Source organism: Myxocyprinus asiaticus, chromosome 17, assembly GCF_019703515.2.
Source record: "Myxocyprinus asiaticus isolate MX2 ecotype Aquarium Trade chromosome 17, UBuf_Myxa_2, whole genome shotgun sequence".
In the NCBI taxonomy this organism is placed as follows: domain Eukaryota; kingdom Metazoa; phylum Chordata; class Actinopteri; order Cypriniformes; family Catostomidae; genus Myxocyprinus; species Myxocyprinus asiaticus.
The window spans coordinates 24,227,989-24,254,200 of record NC_059360.1 but is presented as its reverse complement, the minus strand read 5'-3'; the positions used below and the strand labels follow the sequence as shown (position 1 = coordinate 24,254,200).

Sequence of the window (26,212 nt, the reverse complement as noted above, 5' to 3'; positions counted from 1 at the left end):
TAAAGTAATAATGACTCACATGCAGAGTGTCCCTTGATGAAGTCATGTCTCACGAAGAACAGGTGAGTTTGTTATGGTTCTTCGTCATAAAAGGGAGCCAATCACAACTAAATATTGGGAAAAGGGAATAACGAATAATATTTGAGGTTGCACACAAAACAGCAAGAGCCCGCCCCACGACTGACAAAATTAAAAGGTGTTCGCGAGCAAAGTTTGAAGGATTTTTTTGCTTGCGTGGCAGAGGTTTCTTCATGCGTGAGAGCTTGTATTGCATAGTACGCAGGATAGTTCGTACACGCCAGGGTTTAAAACGAGCATGTGGATTCTTCCTTTTTCCTCACGTGGTTTTTAATCTATCGCGCGTGATAGTACAGCCCCTTATCCGAGTCTGTCACTAGCAGTCACATGTGAAAACGAACAAAACTTCACTCTAGATTCAAGGCCCTTTGCATTTTTGTACAAAAACAAATAGAATCGACCCAGAGTAACAAAACAGAAGCAGACCTAGCAGAGAAAATAAATCACAAAGGTACAGGTGAAAGCAGGGAAGTCGGGGTAAATGTGTCAGTTAAGGTCATTTGCTGTGGTTCAACAGTTTTTAGAAAGTTCCCTTAATGTGGTTTCAATTGCGTAATAAATTGCCAAGGCCATATGACTGGAGTTTCTGGTTAAAATATGTGACTCTACCACTGTTGCTGCTCTCATTTTTCCAATTTAATCCGAATTGAAAACATCTGATGCTGGGGTTGTTCAGTCCCGGTTTTACTGAGGAAAGTGTGCCTATCAAAATACCTCCAGCATTAATTTTTTGGAATGTGTATGTGGTGGAGGAGGGATCTGAATTCAGTGGTTTATTTGGGTGGAGTTGACCAAACTTATAAGTAAAACCGCAGTTGTGGTCTTTCTGGTGGATATCGAATTTCCATGTCCTTCTAATTACTTTTCAGCATCTCGTGAGCATAAAGTTCGAGCAGTGATTCCAGTAGACATCACAGAAAACCAAAAACTGTATTACATTTTGTTTGCACCTTCTCTGAGTATTGCAATACAGGATCAAACTAAAGTTTTATTTGCTTTTATGTGATCATAATGAAAGGTTTTTGCCAAAAGCTATTGTGAATATATATACAGCACTGCGCAAAAGTTTTAGGCACTTGTGAAAATGTTGCATGGTGAAGATTTCTTGAAAAATAATGCCATAAATAGTTTTCATCAATTAAAATCCAGTAAACATAATAAAGCTAAATCAATATTTGGTGTAACAACCTTTGCCTTCAAAACAGCACTAATTCTCCTAGGTACATTTGGACACAGTTTTTCTTGGTTGTTGGCCTATATGATGTAGCAGTAATTCACCACAGTTCTCCTATCTATTTAGGCTCAATTGCTTCTGTGTCTTCATGTTATCCCAGACTGACACAATGTTCTGTGGGGGCCATGCCATCTGTTGCAGGGCTTCCTGTTCTTCTATTCTACTCTATTCTATTTGCAAAATGATTGTTTGAGAGTCTTAAATGTATATTTTCTATTGACACACTAAAGCTAATATACATTATATATATATATATATATATATATATATATATATATATATATATATATATATATATATACACATACACACACACACACACACACACACACTCACACACACACACATACATAAAATATGTATTGCCCAGAGACAGGGTGTGGCGACATCTGGGGCGCATTATCTCTCGAAGCTGTTGGTGATTACGGTGTTAGCAAAACATAAGACGTTTTAACACTCTTCTTGTACACTTTTCAGTGTCATCACATTCACACATGGCTTTTCAGCTCACTGATCACACAATCACTCTGCTTTTCGGCATACTCTTAAACACACAGTCACATTGCTTTGTGCGTGCGTCCGTCTGTCTGTCTGTCTGTCTGTCTGTCTCTCTCTCTCTCTCTCTCTCTCTCTCTCTCTCTCTACCGCTTTATCTCTTACCTGCTAACACCGTAATCGCCAACAGCTGCGAGAGATAATTCACCCCAGGTGTCCATCCCAGCCTTGATTCACACCGGTTTCGCTCAGCCACGCCCTGCTCGCTACACAGGGTTATTAGTTTATAATTATCTCTTTTATTATATTTTTTATTTGTTCTTTTAATTTACATTTTGTTAGTTTTCACTGACTACGTTTTAGTCTTTGTGTTTTCAATTTTCAGTACATTTGGTTTGTATAAAATAGATATATATACACACACAGTTGAAGTCAGAAGTTTATATACACCTTAGCCAAATACATTTAAACTCAGTTTTTCACAATTCCTGATGTTTAATCGCAGAAAACATTCCCTGTCTTTGGTCAGTTAGGATCACTACTTTATTTTAAGAATGTGAAATGAGAGAATAATAGTAGAGAGAATGATTTATTTCAGCTTTTATTTCATCACATTGCCAGTGGGTCAGAAGTTTACATACGCTTTGTTAGTATTTGGTAGCATTGCCTTTAAATTGTTTAACTTGGGTCAAACGTTTTGGGTAGCCTTCCACAAGCTTCTCACAATAAGTTGCTGGAATTTTGGCCCATTCCTCCAGACATAATTGGTGTAAGTGTTATGCCTGAACAATGGTTTGAAACCAAATGCTGAACACAAACACGGAAAGAGAGAGTATGATAAAATGGTATTTATTTACAAACTGGGGAATGAGATGGAAGATGAACAGACAGGTGGTTGATCTGCCGCTGGAGGCAGAGGGCTGGGCAGGCAGGGGCTAATGGCAGAGCGGTGAGCTGGATGGTTTGGCGTGGCAGGCTTGAAGGCGAGTGGATCTGAAGATGACTGAAGAGGTAAGTGGTTGAATACAGATAGGTGGGTTGGATGGTGGATCTGAAGCATAAGGAAACACATATGAGCACAAAAACAAACACTAAACGAGGACAACAAAGAAACTAAAATCAGTGTGGGCCTAGCGTTAATACCACTCAAGTAGACTGAAAAATCTGGAGATGAATGACTGAGAACTCCGGGTTTAAGTAGCACAGGCTGGTGATGAGATGATGTCTTGCAGGTGAGAAGTAATCAGTGGGGAAAACTGCCACTGGAGCAAACCAACTAACAGACAAACGGGGAGACGCAGACAGACAAAAAACACAGATGGTAGAAGCCACATCCTGACATCAAGTTTGTAGGCCTCCTTGCTCACACACGCTTTTTCAGTTCTGTTCATACATTTTCTATCAGATTGAGGTCAGGGCTTTGTGATGGCCACTCCAATACCTTGATTTTGTTGTCCCATGCAATTGCGTGGGGCTCAGGATGTCGAGGGGCCCCCCACCCCCGGTTAGGAAAGCTCCGCAAAAAAATGCTTGAGGGGTGATATGATGTTCTGAGTACACGTGCGGATACGCTGTTGTCCGCAGTCTCAGAACGGTTCACAAAGCCGCCAGGTTCGGGTCAGTAGGACTTTGGGTTCGGGTCTGTAATTTATGAAAAAATATACAGGCTTTTAACTCACACAGATACGCGCGAACGGATGAGTTAGGGGCCGTTGACACCGAAAGTGTTTTGCACGCGTCTGCTCTGTTTTCCATTGTTTTCCTTTGTAAACACACGCAGGACGAGCATCCTTGACTCCTGCACCACGTCTTGCTGTTTCTTCAGTGTCTCACACAGGACTAGCACATTTTTTGACACTGTCAAATTAAAAAGAATTCAGGTTTTAAAATCGCACGTCGAGACACCTGCGTTCTGTTTCAGTCGTTGCGCTGCATCTAGATTGTTTTTAGCGCAGGTGTCACAAAGATTTTATGTTCTGAACAAGTTCAGGTTGCAAAGAGGTGACTGTTACAATGTTTAACATTATTCCAGATTGTTCTGCAGCAAGCAAAATTTCAGCGTTTGATAAGCAGCAATGTTTTTTCCTTCTGCTCTAGTGTGCTGAGGGACCGCTGTGCCTTGTATGTTTCCTGTTATGAATGTTGCCTACAATGCTTGCATAAAATACAGCCTTTTGCAACATGGTGAACAATACACTGCAGCATTAGAATATAAGCTCCAGGTGAAAGTAAAGTAAATAAGACAGAAATATATTACTATTGTATACAACAAATCCTCAAAGTAATTATAATAATACTGTTTCATATTATAATGACAAACTGGACAACTATAAATAATTGTTGGGTAATGATATTACTGTAACAACAGAAATGCAAAATGTTACTGGTTGAAGTAGTTTTGCACACCCTATTAAAAAAAAAAAAACGTTTTGTAAAATATATGTAGGTAAATATTGTTTTTTTATCACTGTATTGTGGAAAAACTGGAAAACATGCATTAATTATCTTTAACTAGATTTTTATTTCACTAAATATTTTGAATGTACTTGACTACAACAGCTGATATGATGAATTTAAAATTATGATTTAAAAGAAATTTTATGTCATTTTTTTAAGCAAAATTTTTCAAAATGGGGCCCCGGGTTGTTTGGTTGCTTGGGACCTCAGAAATTGTAAACACCCATGCTTCACGGTTGGGATGGTGTTCTTTGGCCTGCAAGCCTCATCCTTTTTCCTCCAAACATAACGATGGTCATTAAGGCCAAACAGTTCAGTTTTTGTTTCATTAGACCAGAGGACATTTCTCCAAAAAGTAAGATCTTTGTCCCCATGTGCACTTGCAAACTGTAGTCTGGCTTTTTTATGGTGGTTTTGGAGCAGTGGCTTCTTCCCTGCTGAGCAGCCTTTCAGGTTATGTCGATATATGACTCGTTTTACTGTGGATATAGATACTTGTCTACCTGTTTCCTCCAGCATCTTCACAAGGTCCTTTGCTGATGTTCTGGGATTAATTTGCACTTTTCACACCAATTTATGTTCATCTCTAGGAGACAGAATGCGTCTCCTTCCTGAGTGGTATGATGGCTGCGTGGTCCCATGGTGTTTATACTCGCATACTATTGTTTGTACAGATGAACGTGGTACCTTCAGGCATTGGAAATTGCTCCCAAGGATGAACCAGACTTTTGGAGTTCCACAATTTTTTTATTTTTATTTTTTTATTTTTGAGGTCTTGGCTGATTTCTTCTGATATTCCCATGATGTCAAGCAAAGAGGCACTGAGTTTGAAGGTAGGCCTTAAAATACATCCACAGGTACACCTCCAATTCAGTACACCTCCTATCAGAAGCTGATTGGCTAATTGTCTAAAGGCTTGACATTATTTTCTGGAATTTTCCAAGCTGTTTAAAGGCACAGTTAGCTTAGTTTATGTAAACTTCTGACCCACTGGAATTGTGATATAGTCAGTTAAAAGTGAAACATTCTGTCTATAAACAATTGTTGGAAAAATTACTCATGTCATGCACAAAGTAGATGTCCTAAACAACTTGCCAAAACTATAGTTTGCTAATATTAAATCTGTGGAGTGATTAAAAAAATTGTTTAATTACTTCAACCTCTGTGTATGTAAACTTCTGACTTCAATTGTGTATATATATATATATATATATATATATATATATATATATATATATATATATATATATATATATATATATATTAGTGTTTAATATGTTCAGTAACAAAAACTAAAATTAATAATTTTATCATCATTTGTATTTTATTTCTGTTTTAGTGTTTCCCAATATGTACATTTTTATTTTTATATCAGTTAATGAAACATTTTTTATAAAATTTTCATTTTAGCTTTTGTTAACTATAATAAAACTGCACCGAAATCAATTAAATTTATAGCAAACTCTCTCCTTAGGGCCTAAAAATTACAGACTTAAGAGTGATAAGGTCAAGGTCAGTTTCCTGTGAAGGACAATAACTATATCTCTTCTGACCACAGTGCATTCAGGGGGTTCCCTGTGTGTCCCTGAAGTAAATGTAGCACAAAACAGCTTGAAGAAAAACACTATTCAGGAGCGAAAATCTCATGTAAACAGGATGGTAGCTAATCATGTTGGAAAGCTTCTGTATCAGACATCTGTTATAGCTCTGGCTTGATAGTTTGTGTTCCACTCTCTCTATGTAACCATACCTTATCTTCCTGTTTTTTTTAAGGCTCGAGTATCTCTTACTATGTGTAATGTCTGCATGTTAAGAATGTAATGCTTGTCTTGAATTAATTAACAAGTAAGTGTTTGAGAGACATTAATAAATGTAATAACTGGCTTCACTATGTTTCCCTTGGGCAAATCTTTAAGATTTCAAAATTCAAGAATATGTTTTGATTCATAGCACCCTCTTGTGGCTTAAATCCGATATCTGTCAGTCTGCATTGTCCTCATCTATGGTACATACTGTATATGATTTGTAGCTAGAACTGGCATGCTTTAATATTAAGGCACAAACAAGGAATTTCTAATTCTGATCACAGTAATCAGCTGCTTTATCGTACTTTATATGTATCTTTTTTCAGCTTTTATAGAAACCAGACATCAGTTGTCCATCTACAGCATCCCAAAAGCACAATGAAGCTATAACTAATGGCACTGAATCTATGAAAAACATCTAATGCAACTCATTACAATTAAAATATGACATTTTAATTTGGGCAGCCAGTGTGAATTAAGTACAAAATCATGACATGCAAGACTTGGGAGTCTTGGTGCCAGCTTTTGGGTCAGCTTGTAGCTTCCAGATTAAAGGCATGTAAAAGCTGAAAGCAGCCTAGAACATTTAGATTGCTGTGTAATTTCAAAGCTCATTTGGAAACATTTTACTAAGGGCGAGCCGATTGTGCCAACTGGCAGACATGCTTGGTTGTGCTGATATGGGTCAGTGATTGTAACGAAGACACAAGAAAACTTTCCACCCACAAAGAAAAAGGGTTCATTGTAATTAATCTATGTCCAACTTATTTAACTGGCTGCTTATAAAAAATATGCTTTGTAAGACTCCATAGTGCCTTTATGAATCACAGAAATATTTATTTTCCCTTTAGTGTTTTCTGTTGTTAATATCACTGGTGGTCCTGTTGAAGCGAATTGAAACTAATGATTTTTCGCTTGAATGGCCCATCTCGCGTGTGCAGTAACTACTGCTCTCGTGCAAGGGGCTCTAAAGCTAGTGTGCAGTCTGTCTCATGAACGCACACAGGAGATCAACAGTCAGTCAATTTATTACACTTCTGAATTGTACTTTTGTGTCCTTTTGAAGCTTGAAGAGGTGGTCACCATAAACTATGACATCACTGAGAATAAACTGTCATGGGAGGATTCATTCTGCCGGTTTGTTTCTGTGTGTCTCCCTCGTGTTGTTGCAGATGCAGGGTTAATCACGCGGCGGCGTTGCTCAGCAATGCTCATTACCAGCCACTGCTTGATTAGCTCGGCACCTGCACACTATCTGCTCTTCCCCTTATAATCAGCCCTTTTAAGTTCAGTATCGGATCGTTCTCGTGTTGTGTGCTTTGTTTACTCATGTTTCTCACACTATTCTTTTGTATTTTTCTAGTCTGGATACTTTTGCCTATTTTCCTGTGCTCCAGCCATTACCATCTCCTCCATTCACCGGATCACTCACCTCTGTTTCTCTTTGCTCCAGTCGCCGCCATCTCACACCACTCCTTGGAATATATTATCTCTACTCTCTCCCTGCTGCAGCTGTCGCTGTCAGAGTCCTCCACCATCATCTTCACCCACCTCATCTCTGGACTGTTCCGTTGTTGTGCTACTTCATATTTTCATAATTTACCTGAACTTTTCATTCATTAAACATTGTTATATATTTACTCCTGCATCTGGGTCCTAATTTACCACGACATAACGATCCGATCAAGATGGACCCAGCAGGACTCGCTCAGATACAACAATTTCTTACCAACCAGGAATCATGCATCACCCAGCAGGAGGAACTGGCTAAAACCACCAGGACAGCCATCGAGGCTCTGGCGGCATGATTCACCGAACTCTCATCTCTCGTCCAGCAGATTCCAGCACTCAGTGAGTCCCCTGCACCCACACCACCACCATCAACATTTACAGAACCAACGATGCCGCCCACTCTTCGATCTGAACCACGCATCAATTGACCAGCGAGCTATTTGGGTGAGCCGAACTACTGCAGAGCATTTCTGTCTCAATGTTCTCTAGATTTTGCTTTGCAGCCATTTGCTTTTCCTACTGAAGGTTCCAAGGTGGCTTATGTTATCTCATTACTGTCGGGCCGAGCATACCTGTGGGGTACGGCGGTGTGGGATCAGAAACATCCTTGTTGCTCCTCATTCCAGTTATTTTCCAGTGAGCTACTGAAGGTCTTCAACCATTCGGCGCATGGCAGAGTGGCTGCCCGAGTAATAGCGGAACTACGACAAGGTACTCTGTACTCCATAGAGTTTTGCATGTTGGCAGCCAGCTGTAACTGGAACAAGGAGGCACAGTGGGACTTATTCCTGCATGGGTTGGCTGATCGCATCAAGGAAGAAATTTACACTCTAGACTTACCCAAAACCTTCGATGAGTTGTTCGACCTCGCCATTCGAGTAGACTCACGTCTTCAACATCACTCACGCTTGGCACCAGCTTCTCGTCCAGAGCACACTCCCAGCATCACTCCACCACCGAGGAGTACCAGTTTTCACGGTGCGATCAGCCGGTCATCAGAGGGAGAACCCATGCAGGTTGGCAGAGCTCGTTTGACCCGGGAGGAGAGGGATCGACGATGCACTCATGGTCTCTGCCTGTATTGTGGAGCTGCTGGTCATATGTTATGTTTCTGCCAGTTAAAAGACAGAGCCCACCAGTAGTCCAGAGGTTACTGGTGGATGGATCTTTTCTACGTAAACCCTCTTCATCTACTCTCCTCCCGGTACGGCTGCAGTGGGATACCCTTCACCATTCCTGTCACACCCTGGTAGACTCCGGAGCAGAATCCAATCTCATCGATGCATCCCTGGTCAAATCCCTCAAGATTCGTTCTTCCACATTCAAGCACAAAATTCCGGTCAATACCCTCTGTAACACCTAACTCACCAAAATCACCCAGATCACCACCACCATCAGACTCATCGTTTCCAGTAACCTCACCTCATTTTATTTCATAGACACTCCCCTGGCTCCAGTCGTCTTTGGTCACTCCTGGTTATCCTCACACAATCCCCACATCAACTGGTCTAAGAACAAAATATTGGCTTGGAGCACTTACTGTCATTCTGTTTGTCTTTTGTCTGCTCCTTGTCTTGTTCTGTGTTGCAGGATGAACCGGTGGATGTTTCCCGTGTTCCTGTGGAGTACCATGACCTGAGAGAGGTGTTCAGCAAGTCCCTTGCTGCTTCTCTTCCTCCGCATCGTCCCTACGATTGCGTTATTGAGCTTAAGTCAGGTACGTGTTCCCTTAAGGGTGGTTTTTACTCGCCCTCAGCTCCAGAGAGGGAGGCCATGGAGAAATACATTTCCGATTCTCTGGCAGCTAAGATCATTAGGTCCTCTTCTTCCCCTGCTGGCGCGGGGTTCTTTTTGTGGTAAAGAAGGATGGTTCCCTTCATCCCTGTATTGACTATCGTAAAATAAACGACATCACGGTGAAGAACACTTGCCCTTTGCCGTTGATGCCCTCGGCATTTGAGCGTATGCAGGGAGCGAACTTTTTCAAGAAATTGGATCTCCGCAAAACCTACCATTTGGTCTGCATAAGGGAGGGCGATGAGTGGAAGACTGCTTTTAACACCCCTAGGGGGCACTTTGAATATTTGGTGATGCCTTTTGGTCTAGCCAATGCCCCCGCAGTCTTCCAGGCTCTCATTCATGACGTGCTGAGAGATATGGTTGATCAGTTTATTTTTGACTACCTGGATGACATTTTGATTTTCTCCCATTCTCTCCAGGAACATGTTCAGCACATCAGGTGAGTGCTCCAATGGTTCTAGAGAATGGGCTGTATGTCAAGGCTGAGAAGTGCGAGTTCCACTCTCGATCTGTAAATTTTCTGGGATTCATTGTGTCACCGGAGGGAATTCAGGTACATCCAGCTGAGGTTAAGGCTGTGGTGGATTGGCCAACCCTGGATTCTTGCAAGGCCCTGCAGAGATTCCTGGGTTTTGCCAATTTCTACCGGCATTTTATTCACAATTACAACCAACAAGCCACGCCTCTGACTTGTCTTACCTCTGCCAAAACTGAGTTTTGGTGGTCTCAGGAGGCCGAATTAGCCCCAATTCTCATCAACCCTGATCCTTGTCTTCAGTTTGTGGTAGAGGTGGATGCGTCAGATGTGGGGATAGGTGTGGTACTCTCCCAACAATGTCCCTCTGATGACAAAATGCATCCATGCACCTTTCTCCCACTGAATTAAATTATGATACTGGCAATCGTGAGCTGCTGGCTATCAAGTTAACCTTGGAGGAATGGTGCCATTGGTTAGAGGGGTCTGGGGTACCTTTCTTCATCTGGACCGATCATAAAAACCTTGAACACATCCGTTCTGATAAACGTCTGAATTCCAGGCAGGCTCGGTGGGCTCTTTTTTTGGTCGCTTTGACTTTACTACCTCTTACCGTCCGGGTTCCAACACATCAAACCGGACACCCTGCTTATATTTTCGATAGTTCCGAGCGACCGACCTCCCCAGATTCCATCATTCCTACTGAAATGGAGGTAGCGGCGGTTTCTTGGGAGATTGAGCCGAAGGTCCGCACGGCCTTACAAGGGGTAACGCCCCTGTCAAAAACACCACCGAGTCGGTTGTTTGTGCCGGAATCAGTTCTCCCATCTTGGAGTCGGGCGTACCCTGGCTCTAGTCAAGCAGAGGTTTTGGTGGCCATCCATGGCCCGTGATGTTCGCCTATTTGTTGGTTCCTGCTCTGTTTGTGCTGTTTCCAAGTCTTCCTGTACCCCTCCAGCTGGACTTCTCCAACCGCTGTCGGTGCCTTCAAGGCTCTGGTCCCACATAGCCCTTGATTTTGTTACAGCCCTCCCCCCCTCGCAGGGGTTCACAGTCGTCTTGACCATGGTGGACAGATTTTCGAAGGCAGCGTATATCATCCCTCTACCCAAATTACCTTCATCTAGAGAGACAGCGGTTGCTGTCGTTGAGCACGTCTTTCGAATCCATGGCCTCCTGACTGACGTGGTCTCCGACAGGGGGCCCAAATTTGTTTCCAAATTTTGGAAAGAATTTTGTAAACTGCTGGGGGCTACAGTTAGTCTTACTTCTGGTTTTCATCCCCAGAGCAACGGACAGGCCGAGCGGGCTAACCAGGATCTAGAGAGAGCTTTACAGTGTGTGGCCTCTCACAACCCAATGTCTTGGAGCCAGCAGCTCATGTGGGTGGAGTATGCACACAACTCTTTGCCAGTATCATCCATGGGCCTTTCTCCGTTTCAGGTTAGTTTAGGCTACCAACCACCTTTGTTTTCAACACTGGAACCCGAAGTCGTGGTCCCCTCCGCACATGCGTTCATCCAGAGGTGTCGTCGCACTTGGAACAGAGTCAGACAGATTCTCATCCAGGTGGGATGACACACTAAGGCCCAAGCCGATCGGTTGTAGGTCAAAAAGTGTGGCTTTCTTCTAAGGATATTCCCATGCTTTCAGTTTCTAATAAACTCACTCCCAGATTTATTGGCCCTTTTACTGTTCGTCTCAAATTACCCTTAGCGTACAGGAGGATTCACTCCACTTTCCACATTTCCAAAATTAAACCGGTCATTCATTCTCCCATTAATCCGCCTACACCTGTCCCCCACCGCCGCGCCTCGTAGACGGGGAACCCGCTTATTCGGTCAAGCGTATTCTGGATTCCAGACAGAGGGGGCGTGGTTTCTAGTACCTGGTGGATTGGGAAGGTTACGGTCCAGAGGAGAGGAGTTGGGACCTGGCCCAGGACATACTTGACCATTCTCTCATTGACAGGTTCCATCAGCAGCAGATCACCCGTCCTAAGCATGCAGAGAGGCGTGCGTAGGGGGGAGGTACTGTCATGGGAGGATTCATTCTGCCAGTTTGTTTCTGTGTGTCTCCCTCATATTGTTGCAGGTGCGGGGTTAATCACGCGGCGGAGTTACTCAGCAACGCACATTACCAGCCGCTGCTTGATTAGCTCGGCACCTGCACACTATCTGCTCTTCCCCTTATAAGCAGCTCTTTTGTGTGAGTTCAGTATCGGATCATTCTCATGTTTTGTGCTTTGTTTACTCATGTTTCTCACGCTATTCTTTTGTATTTTTCTAGTCTGGATATTTTTGCCTATTTTCCTGTGCTCCAGCCATTACCATCTCCCCCATTCATCGGATCACTTACCTCTGTTTCTCTTTGCTCCAGTCGCCGCCATCTTACACCACTCCTTGGAATATATTATCTCTCCCTGCTGCAGCTGTCGCCGTCAGAGTCCTCCACCATCATCTTCACCCACCTCATCTCTGGACTGTTCCGTCGTTGTGTTGAACTTTTCATTCATTAAACATTGTTATATTTTTACTCCTGTGTCTGGGTCCTAATTTACCATGACATTTTTCCAGAATTTCTCCCTTTGTGTTAAGAAAAAGAAAGTAAGTCATATGGGGTTATAACAACACAGGGGTGAGTAAGCAATGACTGGATTTTCGTTTTTGAGTGAACTATGCCTTTAAGCCGAATTTCTTACTATTCTTACTAGTTTTAATTAAGTTACCGTTACTTTCTAAACCCTAAAGTTGTCATTAATAAAAATTAAACAGTACATGAAATGTCATATTTTGGAATCATAACCTCAAATATATATATTATTTAAATTTTGGCTTCGAGTACTACCAACTAAAAATTATCAAGAACAAAATTGTGGCTGTATGGAATACCCATAAGCCCTTGCACTTAAATTATGTGTGCTTGGTCAAAAAAAGAGAAATTTGTAGAAAAAAGAATAATTGTTATTTAAAATGTATATAGTTTAAATTCTTATGACTATTGTTGTTGTTTTGTTGTAGCTGGTTGATAGTGGTGATTTGTGTGAAGTCACCATTAGGGTGATTAGTGTTACCTCTGGTGAACTTGGAGCCTGTTAAATTTAAGCCATTCTTCTATACTCAAATGTACTTTACAAAAGTGCAGGTTTATGTGCATTAAGTACTGAGGAAAATCCAATGTGCCATATGGCTAAACAAGATTCCAGTCATAAAAGACGTGCTATAACTCAATTTAAATAATTAAATAAAAATAACGATACTTCAATCACAGATGAGTGAGGTTTGCTTGTAAGTAGTTAATGTTACATAAACAAATTAAGTTCAGTTTACTTGAGCCAAATAAGGACATTTACTTGAAAAAAGCATGCAAACCGACAGCCTTAAAATATCTAAGAAAGGTCAACTAATTAGATTTTACAGTGTAATATCTATGATAATACCCATTGTATCCCACATTAATTTCTTATCCAAAAAACAATTATTTACCTATTTTCTTGACCTATTTAGGGACATGTTCAACTGAACCTCCAGTTACATTTGTGTCTTCAGCATATATATATTTTTTTAGATAATTATGAATGATACCAAAATAATCTAACTGAATCATGACCAAAATTATTTAATGATGCAATGCATCATTTAGTAAAGAAGTGTAATCAAATCAAATCCTTGTCAGAGCAAATAATGAACACCCACATTAGTTACTGTACTCTATGTGGCATGCCATGTGGTAATGAATTATGATGCATAATTGTTTAAGATTAACTGACACACACTATGTACCAGGTCTAAGAGCCTTAACCCTGTTACCATTAATACACTCTAAAGAGATTAATCTTCTTTATCCTTTATAGGGTGCATGCAGACCAAAGAAAAAAAAGTTAGATTAGACAGGAGGGGTGAGAGAATCTTTAGGGATTATAAGAAACATGTTTAGTTTAGTATTACTTAATTAGTTAAATTGTCTAATTAACTGAGCAGCATAAGATGTGTATGATTTCAATGGAGTTTATATTGCTCTTCCTCAACCTAAAGAAAGGGTGTGCAGAAATCCTGCTAGAGCAGATGCAGCACTGCTGGAAGAGCATGGTTACACACACACACACTTACACAAACACTTGCTCATGCCAATGCACCGACGTGTCACAGCTGGGGAGCAGAGGAACTTCCCCGCTTTCAGCCCAAATTTTTCGGAGGACTTCCTGACAATGCGCTTTGCTTTGTTTGGAGTCTAACTCCAAGTATCAATTGTTGATAAAGAAGACTGTAGTTTTGAAGGCATGTTGAAGAGCAGCATTGGTTCCTGTGGAGCATATGAAGACAATTTCAGCCTAATATTTTGAAACATGGACATTACAGAAGGACCCGCCCTCTGTCTTGGCAAACATGTTTATAATCCTTCCATGTTAGAGTGATCTGCTGCTGTCTGTATTCCATAAGAAAATGTGGGGCATTTGGAGAGCTGCCTGACTCTTCAGTTCAAATCAGGCTGCTGGGACATTTTTTGGCTGTGGTTCTAGGAGATGTGGAAAGAGAGGAGCTTTATGAGGAACAGAGGGGAGACTAACCCCGTACCAAGAGCCCTTTGTGCACTGGGTCCTTCCTCGCTGTCCGAGCAGCGTGGACGGTTCTTTCCCTGTCATAGGGAGCAGCTGGATGCTGATGATGACTTTGATGAGTGGGTGTATGCGCCTCTTTATCGCAGAGGTAAGCAGAAGACACTCAACTTCAATTCATCATTTTGGTTGTCTTGGGATCATTCCCAAATCTAACCTCCAAATTGTCCGAAAAATATCAGATGTTTAAATGTTGTTGAGGGGTTTATCCTGTAATATTACTCTAACTAAAGGGGGCTTTATCCTAGACTGAGCCTATAATGGACCTAGTAAGTAAGTGAAGGTTAGAAAGGTGGTCAGGGTGTGTAAGATAGAGAATTGGGTAGTAATTTTTATTTATTTATTTTTTTGTCAGAATACTTATTGAGAATACTGTACAACAATGTTACTCGACATGTCAAAGAATTTGTTTGTTTACTGATTAAACAAAGATGACAAATTCAACCTATTTCATTTTGCTGTGGAATCAACAACCAGTTGAGATAAAAACTAATAATACAACTAGCTAACAGAGACCATTTAGATTTGGCCAGAGCAAGTTGCAGCACTTTATACTGTATATTGCAGCACTATATTGTGATTATTTATTTATTTGTATTTTTTTGCACATATTTATATGTATAGCATTTGCATTTTTTTAAAATAGCCTTCAGTCTTCACAATTTTTGAAGGAGTGCACTGGGCAAGATGTGGAAGAACCTGCTTTTCTAATAAAACGCAGGAAATAAAATGAGGCTTTTGTTATCTGATTAATCAATTGAGCGACGAAATAATTGACAGATTAATTAATTATTAAAATGTGGATTTATTGTATATATATATATATATATATATATATATATATATATATATATATATATATGGGGCCAAACATTAAAGGGGTCATGAAATTTTCCTTGATATTTAGACATATAAGAGGTAACTGTACTATAAAACATACTGTCAATTTCAGAACTCAAAACTTCCTCCCCAGTCTAAAAAGAGCATTTATAGTTGCCACTCTGCTGAAATGTCTTGTTTTTAAATATGTCTGTTCGTGACGCCATGAAACATTGCTTATTTGTATTTACACATCCCACAACATGTGTCATCGCACCCTTGTCCCTGCCCACTGGCGCACAGTTCGTGAGAGGAGGCCTTATGTGGCTAACTATTACTAACATAACACCAAAGGGGTGGGTCTGGATTATTTTGAATTATTTTGTATATGAACATGAACTACACAGACACTTTGACTGCTGCCATGTATCTTGCCGCTTTTAAAAGACGCTGTGTCAAGTTACAACTCTGAAAGGCAGAAGTAATTCTCTTACTATCAGCTGCTGCCTCTTGTTATTTTGAGCACAAAAGTGTCAAGGATGCGTTCTTTCATGCATCTGCGCTATTTTTAATTGTTGGTGTGTGTAAACATACTAAGATGGACGTCTTTGACCGTTTTGATGTGTTTCTAGCAATGTGCACCTCAGTGCAGGATGATACCCTGCTATTTGTTTTTATAATGTTGAGGGGCTTGTTCATTCTCTTCTGATTGAGTTTGCTGAATTTGAGGGGCTGCATGATGTTAGCCAATCATAACAGTGGATGTTTACGATGAAGTTTTAAAGGGTTGGAGATGATCATATATTACTAAACTGTGAATGTTTTGGTGCAAGATAACTTTTATAACATTATCATTGGACCTCAGGGAAGATAATAAAATTACAAAAAATAGCCCTTCATGACCCCTTTAAATAATACTATAAATTCTGAATATATATTTATAACTTATGAATATATAGTTGTAGATTCGAATATGTAGCCTAGTAATAAATATGAATATATAATTGTAAATCTGAATGAATTGTTATAAATCCGAATATTTGGATATACAACTGTATATTCAGGATTTATATGTATCGGATGATTACAAGTATGTATATGGATTAATAACTATATATTCAGATTTACAATTATATATTTGGATTTACAACTATATAAATCTGTTATATATTTGACCTACTCCATAATTTGGAATAATTTTGTTCCAGAAAACATTTTGAGTCTTATGCATGAAGTAAAAAGTAAAGCATATCAGCCAACAGTTAAATGGTTAGATCTCAACAATGGTTTGGAGTAGGACAAAATAATTATCTTTACTAAGCTAAGACTTCAATTTTTACTTTATATATATATATATATATATATATATATATATATATATATATATATATATATATATACTCAGCCAAAAAAAAAAAAAAAAGAAGAAACGTCCCTTTTTCAGGACACTGTATTTTAATAATTTTGAGATAATAATATTATTTTGTAAAAATCCAAATAACTTTACAGATCTCTATTGTAAAATGATTAAACAATGTTTTCCATGCTTGTTCAATGAACAGTAAACAATTAATGAACATGCACCTGTGGAACAGTCGTTAAGACACTAGCAACTTGCAGACGGTAGGCAATTAAGGTCACAGTTATAAAAACTTAGGACACTAAAGAGACCTTTCTACTGACTCTGAAAAACACCAAAAGAAAGATGCCCAGGGTCCCTACTCATCTGCGTGAAAATGCCTTAGGCATGCTGCATGGAGGCATGAGGACTGCAGATGTGGCCAGGGCAATAAATTGCAATGTCCGTACTGTGAGACACCTAAGACAGTGCTACAGGGAGACAGGAAGGACAGCTGATTGTCCTCGCAGTGGCAGACCACGTGTAACAACACAGGATCGGTACATCCAAATATCACACCTGTGGGACAGGTACAGGATGGCAACAACAACTGCCTGAGTTACACCAGGAACACACAATCCCTCCATCAGTGCTCAGACTGTCCGCAATAGGCTGAGAGAGGCTGGACTGAGGGCTTGTAGGCCTGTTGTAAGGCAGGTCCTTACCAGACATCACCGGCAACAATGTCACCTATGGGCACAAACCCACCTTCGCTGGACCAGACAGGACTGGCAAAAAGTGTTCTTCGCTGATGAGTCATGGTTTTGTCTCACCAGTGGTGATGGTTGGACTCGCATTTATCGTCGAAGGAATGAGCATTACACCGAGGCCTGTACTCTGGAGGGGGATCGATTTGGAGGTGGAGGGTCTGTCATGGTCTTGGGCGGTGTGTCACAGCATCATCGGACTGAGCTTGTTGTCATTGCAGTCAATCTCAAAGCTGTGCGTTACAGGGAAGACACGTGGTCTCCTCCCTCATGTGGTACCCTTCCTGCAGGCTCATTCTGACATGACCCTCCGGCAAGACAATGCCACCAGCCACACTGCTCGTTCTGTGTGTGATTTTCTGCAAGACAGGAATGTCAGTGTTCTGCCATGGCCAGCGAAGAGCCCGGATCTCAATCCCATTTAGCACTTCTGGGACCTGTTGGATTGGAGGGTGAAGGCTAGGGCCATTCCCCCCAGAAATGTCTGGGAACTTGCAAGTGCCTTGGTGGCACTTGCAAGGTAGAGATCCTTGGTAGAGATCTGGTGCAGTCCATGAGGTGGAGATGCACTGCAGTACTTAATGCAGCTGGTGGCCACACCAGATACTGACTGTTACTTTTGATTTTGACCCCCCGTTTGTTCAGGGACACATTATTCCATTTCTGTTAGTCACATGTCTGTGAAACGTGTTCAGGTTATGTCTTGGTTGTCGAATCTTTTTATGTTCATACAAATATTTACACGTTTTTTTGTTTTTTTTTGGTTGAGTATATATATATATATATATAGAGAGAGAGAGAGAGAGAGAGAGAGAGAGAGAGAGAGAGAGAGAGAGAGAAAGAGAGAGAGAGAGGTTTCATCAAAAGGTTTTTTTTTAGGTCCTTTAAACAGGTTTTGGAGAACTCTAACAGGATGTAAAACTAAACATTCACAGCAATACTATTTTATTTACCTTGCAATACTAATGGATTTCCTTGTGAAAAGTTATTGACAAGCCATCTTTTTATTTCCACACCACACCATTGTTTTGGTAACTGGACAACAGTACTCACAGTGGGAAAATGGTGTAATTGATTGAAATGACCTTTTGGTTGCTGTGTGCTTAAATTTAGTTGCTCTATTTTAGTGCTTGATATACTGGGCTCATTGAATGAGGAAGTCAAATCTGTACAGTTTTGCCCTCAAGTGTAACTCTAGGTCGCTTCAGGTCTGTTTGCAGTCAAATCTCTGATGTTGTCAGAGCAATTGACTGCACATGACTTGACATAGGTAAAATGTTTCAGACAAAGCATGGCTTGTGTTTATTTTTTTGGCTATTAGGCTAAGCATTAGCAGCTGATGACACATAGGACAATGTCCTCAGGATTTTCCACTGTTTTTATAATAAACAATTGAGACTGGGGGATTTAGCTATATTTAACTTTCTGTGTGTCAAAAGCCAGCAACTGCTGAACTGCTGACAGACAAATAAAGAACAATCATTAGAACTGCAACGCTGCAGCTGTGGATGAAATAGAGAGAGAGGGAGGTGGGGGGGGGGTCTCCCTGACCGAGTTTGTCTTTCTCTCTTTCTCTCCCACAATCTCTCTACCTTTCTGTCCTTTGTCCTGGAGTAGTGTCAATCCTGTGGAACGGTAGTAGTATGCCGGGATTGGATAGCATTTTCTCAGAACACATGAGCTGGCAAGCAGCCACTGTGCGTGAGTGTGTGTATACGTGTGTGAATGTGAGAGAGGGAGGGGGTTAGAGATAGTGCCTATGAACCTGTGTGAGTGTTTTTCTCCGGAATGAGAGTAAGGGGTCGCTCTGGCTAGGACACTGGGTAGTGTGGGGACAGTGCTCCTCAAAAGTCTTGACAAACTTCCCAACAAATACCAACACACATACAGAGAAGAAGATCATGTTTTGCTTGAGAGGTAAGTGCCAGAAATGTAAATCTAGAAGAAAGAGACTAAGAAATGTACAATAAGTTCTTGTTGCAGTTTCTGTATAAAAAAAGTTAAGAACAGAATCCTTGATGCAAGACAAAGGGAGGAGATCGGAGCTCAGCTGTTAGTTAAACGTCCTGCACAGTTTCAAAGCGCTCCTCTGCTCTTTCCTCTGGTTCCTTTGTTTTCCTGCTAGGAAGTGCAGCTCGCAGGCTGCCGGGGGGAACGAGTGGGAATCTGTCAGAAAAGTTACAGTGACCGTGCCGAGTTTTAAAGTGATGAGTGGAGTTGATATTTAAGGAAGGAGGAAACTTTCTGATCTCTCTTTTATGTGAGCTCTACTGAGAATGTCTTGAAGCTGTGATTACATGGCAAGTTTCTCTTCAGAAATGCAAGTTTGACTGCAAGTGCTGCATCCTTGTCATTACTTGTGATTATGGTTGTGCTGTGGCATTTTGTGTTCTTCACTTGCCCTTTTAATATTTTGTATATGCTGATTTGGTCAATGTTTTATTTTTATTTTTTTGCTGAATTATCAGTGTATGATACATAAACAGTTGTATTTTGTGATGCTCTATGTGTATTTGTGAAATGTACTAGTTTGTTTTGAATGGATGATCAGATAGCTATTGTTCTTGCTCTCTCTCCTCTCTCTCTTTTCCTTGTCTGTTATCTTGTGACTTTGTTGTTATCCAGTGTATTCTTCATGCCAAGCATAAATAATCTGTCCAGAATGGTGACCTGATTTTTTTTTTTTTTTTTTTACACTAGTCACCTCTTTCATTCACTAGTGACCCAAAGGTCATGTTTCTGAATAGCCACTTTGTATTTTTTCTGTTCTTTTCAAGCTTGGCTGGTGCCAATGATTTTCAAAGTTAGGTACTTTTTATGACCTTTGGTAATTGATAATAGGCTATTCATTCCACAATTCAAACACTTCACTGCAAGCAAAGCAAATAACACATTTCAAAACCCTAATAATTTATGCTGACTAGTGATTGATTCAATGTTGAAATCTCCTGCAGTAACTGTATAAATATTTGTGTGAAGGACTGTGCTCAATAAACTGTATGAAACATGGTTTTTGGATATGACCAAAATCTTATATCATGATATGAGTCATTTTATATCCCGATAACGATATTTATCACAATATAGTAAATGTTTTCTGGAAAATCAATAATTTGTTTTATATTTTTATACATGAAATAGCCATTTTGTAATGCCTATTTTTTGGAAACTCCAGTCAGTGAATGAAATAGGCTACTTTATAAAATGAAAACTACTTCTACTATTCTACTTATATAATTTTCTACTTATATAAAAAACTTGACAAACATAAAAAAAAAAAAAAAAGACTCAACCTTACCAAAATGCTAAATGATGACACATTTCAGTCTGATATGTTGTTAACCAATATTATTATTATCAGCCTATTATAAACTTTCCACAAGAAACTCAATATCTTCTCAAAGAAATGCAACAAAGAAAATAATGCATACAGTAAGTAAAAAAATATCCAACGAAAATAAACACTTCTTGTGTGATTTGTGTTTTACCTAATTAGTGCATCTTTTGGCTTTCTTAACATTCTTTTGCGTGCTTCATTTTGAGGTGGTAAAACAAACTGCTTGTATTATGAGTGTAATAGTCAACAGGAATGCATATTTGACTAACCCCACACCCTAATCCAACCTCCAACCCTAAACCTAATCGTCAATGGATTAAAATGTAATTTTAGAGTGAAAAGGCAAACGCCAAATCACGTTCACCATTGTTTATGTGAATGTGGTCACTTCCCGTTTCCCATGGGAACCTGTGTCTTGGAATTTGTTTGCGCACTGGCCGTGAGTGGGAGTGTTTGCGCTACTGTGGGTGTAGGTGCGCAAACTATGGGTGTATTGTATGTAAATCAACTGCCGCAAAGCACAATTAGCTATTTTCCTAAGAATCTGGTCATTGTGCTAAGATGTTTCAATACCACCTCTTAACTCAGCGCAAAGTCCAAACTCAGTTCCTGCATTTGCAGTTTAGTGGTTTCACCAGCAGGTGGTAATAAAGTTCATGTCCAAATTCTGAAAGTACAGAACATCAAATAATGTCCTTGACAATCGCAGTTGAAGCCGTTTGTTGAATCAAAAAATTATGAAATTTGTGTTACATTTTCTAGGGGTCATGGTTTATTTTTTCAATTATTATTATTTTTATTGTTATGTTTAAGTCACTGCAAAAGGTTTGGATTTGGTGTGATTTTTTTTTTTCACCACTTCGTTATTTTTATTATATTTTTGTTTAGTTTGAAGTGTAATTTGAGTTTAGAAATATTTTTGGTTTATTTTTTCATGTTTCAATAAATACATGTAATTTTTCAAAATCAATGTCGACCGGTAGGAGTGAAGTGAGTTCCAATAAAATCACTGTTAATACTAGCCATGATTTGTTCAGTAGATGAAAATGATTAATAATACTTACATTTGCTGTAATTTAACGGAGCCTACATCCATATCCTGAACCACACATTCTATGTGTATAAAAGGAACGTGTTCCATTTAACAAAAATGCACAAAAAAAATTTTAATCCATATTTTTATTCTTCCAATTCATTGCATACAGCAATTTCACCAAACCCACTTGTGCCTACACTTAGCGCACGCTTGTACGAAAATACCAATACTTCATGGCCATGCCCATTGACTTTGCGCTTATGAGTTAAGTCATTGCGCTGCGCTTAACGCTTGCACGCTTAAAATAGGGCCCTGAATGTTCTTGGAAAGATGTTTTTTCAATGTTTTGTCCGCGGAACGATCCACATTTTTAAACTGCAGTACGGCCCATTGAAGAGACTGTACATCTATCCCTCACTGCCTCGTTGTCATTCCTGGCGCTGCTGTGAATAAGGTCTATGGGGTTCACTTCAGGCTAAATATACTTTTGGAAGCAACATGTCAATTTCCATTGTGTCTGCTTACCAAAGGGTAATGTCACATCATATAATTAATATTAACATGCTGATATATTTATTATTTTATAAACAGGGTTCCCATGGAAAATCTGGAAATATCAGGTAATTTCAAAATAGGGATTTCCAGGCCTTTAAAAGTCATGATAATTAATGAAATCTTAAATAGTGATAGAAATTTCTATAGTGCATATACATTTTTCTAGGTATGCTCTCAAAAATATTTAGTTAGCTAATAATTGCTCTTTGTGAGTGGAATCTCCCTAAAATGATCTAAATGACTGGATCTTGTGTTGTTTACAAAAAGCTGTCCATTGCTTCAAGCACCAAAAAGTTGCATACAATCAGCCTGCAGCTGAGTGCTCTATGCAGGTTGAGACAGGCTTCTGCTTTAAAGTCAAGCTCCAAAACAAATGCATTCATATCATTCATATCAACACAAGCATGGTCCCTTCCCTGCTATAAAAACTGTGGATTTCTTTTTAAAACTAATTGTACACCAACACATCGCCTGCTCTCATTTAGAAAACTTTATGGACTGACTCCTGTTGTCAAAGGTGTAATCACGGGGTGAAAATGTGTGCAGTGGCCCACAAACCACAGGAATCTCTAAAATTGTCACATGTTGGAGAGACGGTGGAGCAACTCCATAATGAGCAGCAAAAAGAGCATTTTGTTAGTCAGCTGCTTCTCAGGGTTTAAATCAAATAAAAAAAGGCAAGACTTAAGTGAGAACTGGAGAGAACTTTGGTGGGAGGAAGGGACTGGTATTTATTTGGGTGTAATTCATTTTAAAAGCCTGAAAACTCTCTCTGTGTAAGAATTTTTAATAAATTAAGCTTCCATGTCCCAGATAAAGGTACCCACCCCCTACTCTTTCCATTTCACTGTTTTCCAGAGGAGTCAGAGCAGCTGATTGGATGTAATCCAGTTATTGTCTTACTAATTTTGTGATCCAACAACCCAATAGACCAATCAACCCACATTATCTGTTCTTTCACAAGTAGGAGGATTTTGCGTTGTTCTCACTCAGATGGTGCTTGCTTTGGACTGAAGATGCAGAAGATCAGGGATCTTATGGGCATTTCAGATGTCAGGACAATCGATTTTCAAGCCCTTGTGTCATTATCCAGGCTTTATTGCTAAAACACCTGGATTTGAGTTTAATGCAAGCATGAATGTCTTTTTATGCACTTTTACTCCTTTTTGTGCAAGACGATCACAGTTCCTGTTACAGTTATGAATTGTGGATATTAGCCAGGGTCGGCGTCTAGTCTGAAGAATGATGGCCATTCCAGATATGTCAACCCAGCCGTGGCCACTCAAACACACAGCCTCACATGAAGGAAGTTGTGGGTGTGTGCTGATCCGACCCTCCCTAGCACATTAGTGGAATTCTGACTGTGATCCCTGTTGCCATTGGTGAAGAGTGCTGTTGGGTTTGGCCAGCACGTATTATTGAGGTTGGAGATAATAAGAAAGGCCATTCTTCATTTCAGAAATGACAGAGGGTATGATTCCAAGATGGAACTTTTTGAGGGAATTAATGATTTTATTGTTGAATCAAGGCCTCAGGTTGTTGTTGCATTCTTTGAGAATCTATGAAAGGAATTAGGGACCAAACTTAGGAAGATAGGCAGATGGGAGTATTTGGAAGCATGGAGTCCAAATGGAGTCCTCAAGCCAAAGAATGATCTCCTCCTCCAAATGGATCTTTGTAGGAGTGTGTGATAAATAGCATCTGTAAATTACTTTTATGGGCTGGTTGTTTGCACTGTACAGCTGCCTTTTGAAATCAAGATATTTATTGGATGGAGAACTTCTGAATTACTATTTAGTGGTTCCGACATTGAAGGTTCGCATAAGGATTTGTACAACTAGTCTCCTACCATTGAATCTTGTCTTTGGTACATTGGTAATAACTCTTGCTCAGTGATGCGAGATGCAAGTTTAGCTAAGGACGCAGCTTTTGGTCTGAACACTGGAATTAAGAGAATGCTTCTAAAGGATCTAAACTGGCATTCTATATAGCTATAGTAGGAATTATCACACATACATATCCCCTTAAATATTGTGGAGGCAACATTGGCATGTAATCCTCAGAAGCTATATACTGAATACACAAGTGTAGTGGTATCTGAAATATGTGTTTGCTAATGCAGTAATTATTTGAGCTGTCATGTTGACCCACAATATCGACCATTATATGGTACCAGGCATAAAGAACCTTTTAATAGCATCTGAATAGTATTTCAAGGTGATGTAATTTTTATAATGTTCAAATACTTTCTCTTATCCCAGCTTAAATAGCAGAGACAACTATAAGTAAAACGTTCATAGGTTGATTACCTCCAAAACACAGTAGGCTATCAAAACATTGTGGGCTATGCACTATGAAACTTTGCTTGGTTTGTTTGCCTGACACTTTTACAGTGTAAATACTGAATGTATTATGCAGGTGCTATTCATGTTGCAAATCCTCTCTAAGACTCTACAGACTCTGATAAAACTATCATACACTCATAGTATACAGGCTATGAAACCATAAACAACATCCCACCCAACAGCACAGTTTGATCAAGGTCACTTCCACTGAGCCAAGAATGACAAAGCACAGAAATGAGCCAAAGAGACATGACAATGGAACCGAACACACTGAGCTGAGCACACAGTCTTGTGCAGCAGGTGTCTCTGGCTGAATTAGATGGACTCCATGGCAACTATTGTTGAAACTTTCCAACCTTTTGGTTAGCTTGCCCCATTGCACCCAGTTACAATAAGAGGAGGGTAGCGAGCAGGAGGTCCGCTGGTGCAGACTAGCACCTTGTAGGGGCACACAATCTCTATTCAGAGCCACTGGTTTGTTTGATTCCTGGGAGAACCAAGCTGAGTTTATTCTCCTATGCATGCTGTAGCAAAAACAAACAAACAAAAAAAATTTTTATTTTACATGTTTATTAGGTGCTTTTAGTTACAAATTAAAAAGGGAAATGGAAAATGCACACAGCAGTCATGCTCAGGTCTCAGGAGGATAAGGGAAAGAGCAGTATCAAAATTATCCAAAATGTCTCCTCTTGTGTTCCATGGAAGAAAGAAAGTCATTTGGGTTTGGAACGACATTTTTAGGCAAACTTTTCCTTTAAACAATTTTATATTGCATCTTCACAAAAGCCTAACTGCAAGGTTCATTCCAATAAGTGAATCCAGATGCTTTACAGACCAGTGAACAATGACCACACGAACACTCCTCTCAGAAATGCTTCTCTGAGGTTTCGCTGCTTGGGACAAAAAGAAAAAGCCGTGCTGATGTTTTTAGGGAAGAGACTCAGAAGACAAACACTTTCTGCCTTATGATTAAGCCCTCAAAGTGGCCACGTCACAGTGTAAGCTTCAATAAAATGTGCATATTGCTCATTTAGGTTAACACAGATTTATGTTTTCATGTTACATGATAAGCCTAGATTTATGTGGATGTAATAGTGTGTTTGTAAAAAAATTTTCAAAAAAAATAAAGCTCTCACCAGGCCAGGGCAATTGTATGAACTGTAAGTTTAAGCTTTTGGCAGAAGGAGTAAGGGTTCTGGTTGCAGGAATTCTCATCTGGTGCGATTCTCGCCTTTGGCGGCCGTCCAAAAAATTTAGCTCAAGGGTTTGGATTAGACCCCGGATGGAAGTTAAACATTATCTGATCACGATGAAATGAACGATTATATTATATCCAGCTTGTCTTTGCATAGATAAAGTGCTGTAATACAATTTTGGAGTGTGGTGTTGTTCTTTTTGGGTGAACAACCCCTTCAATGGGCAACATATTTATGTCATCCTTCTCAGCCAGTTATCCTGGGGCTTAACAAATTATCTGGGCTTATGCAGTTACATTTGTTAGAGATAACCAAGTACAATGCTCTTTCTGTCTGACTATCTTTTG

General features: G+C 39.9%; 1 protein-coding gene across 3 annotated transcripts in view; it reads left to right on the top strand.

Moving 5' to 3' along the window:
• The window catches only part of nhsl1a (NHS-like 1a), a 95,309-nt gene that overhangs the window by 29,099 nt on the left and 39,998 nt on the right, over nt 1-26,212 (top strand). Inside the window, exon 1 of one of the 3 annotated variants that reach the window (XM_051723377.1) lies at nt 14,063-14,562. The exons of 1 other annotated variant lie outside the window; for it this stretch is intronic. In XM_051723377.1, the coding sequence (XP_051579337.1) occupies nt 14,379-14,562 (184 nt within the window). In that variant the 5' untranslated portion in view covers nt 14,063-14,378. Of the gene's footprint in view, nt 1-14,062; nt 14,563-19,043; nt 19,314-26,212 lie in introns of those variants that run through there. One more of the 3 variants, XM_051723379.1, reaches the window with a different exon arrangement.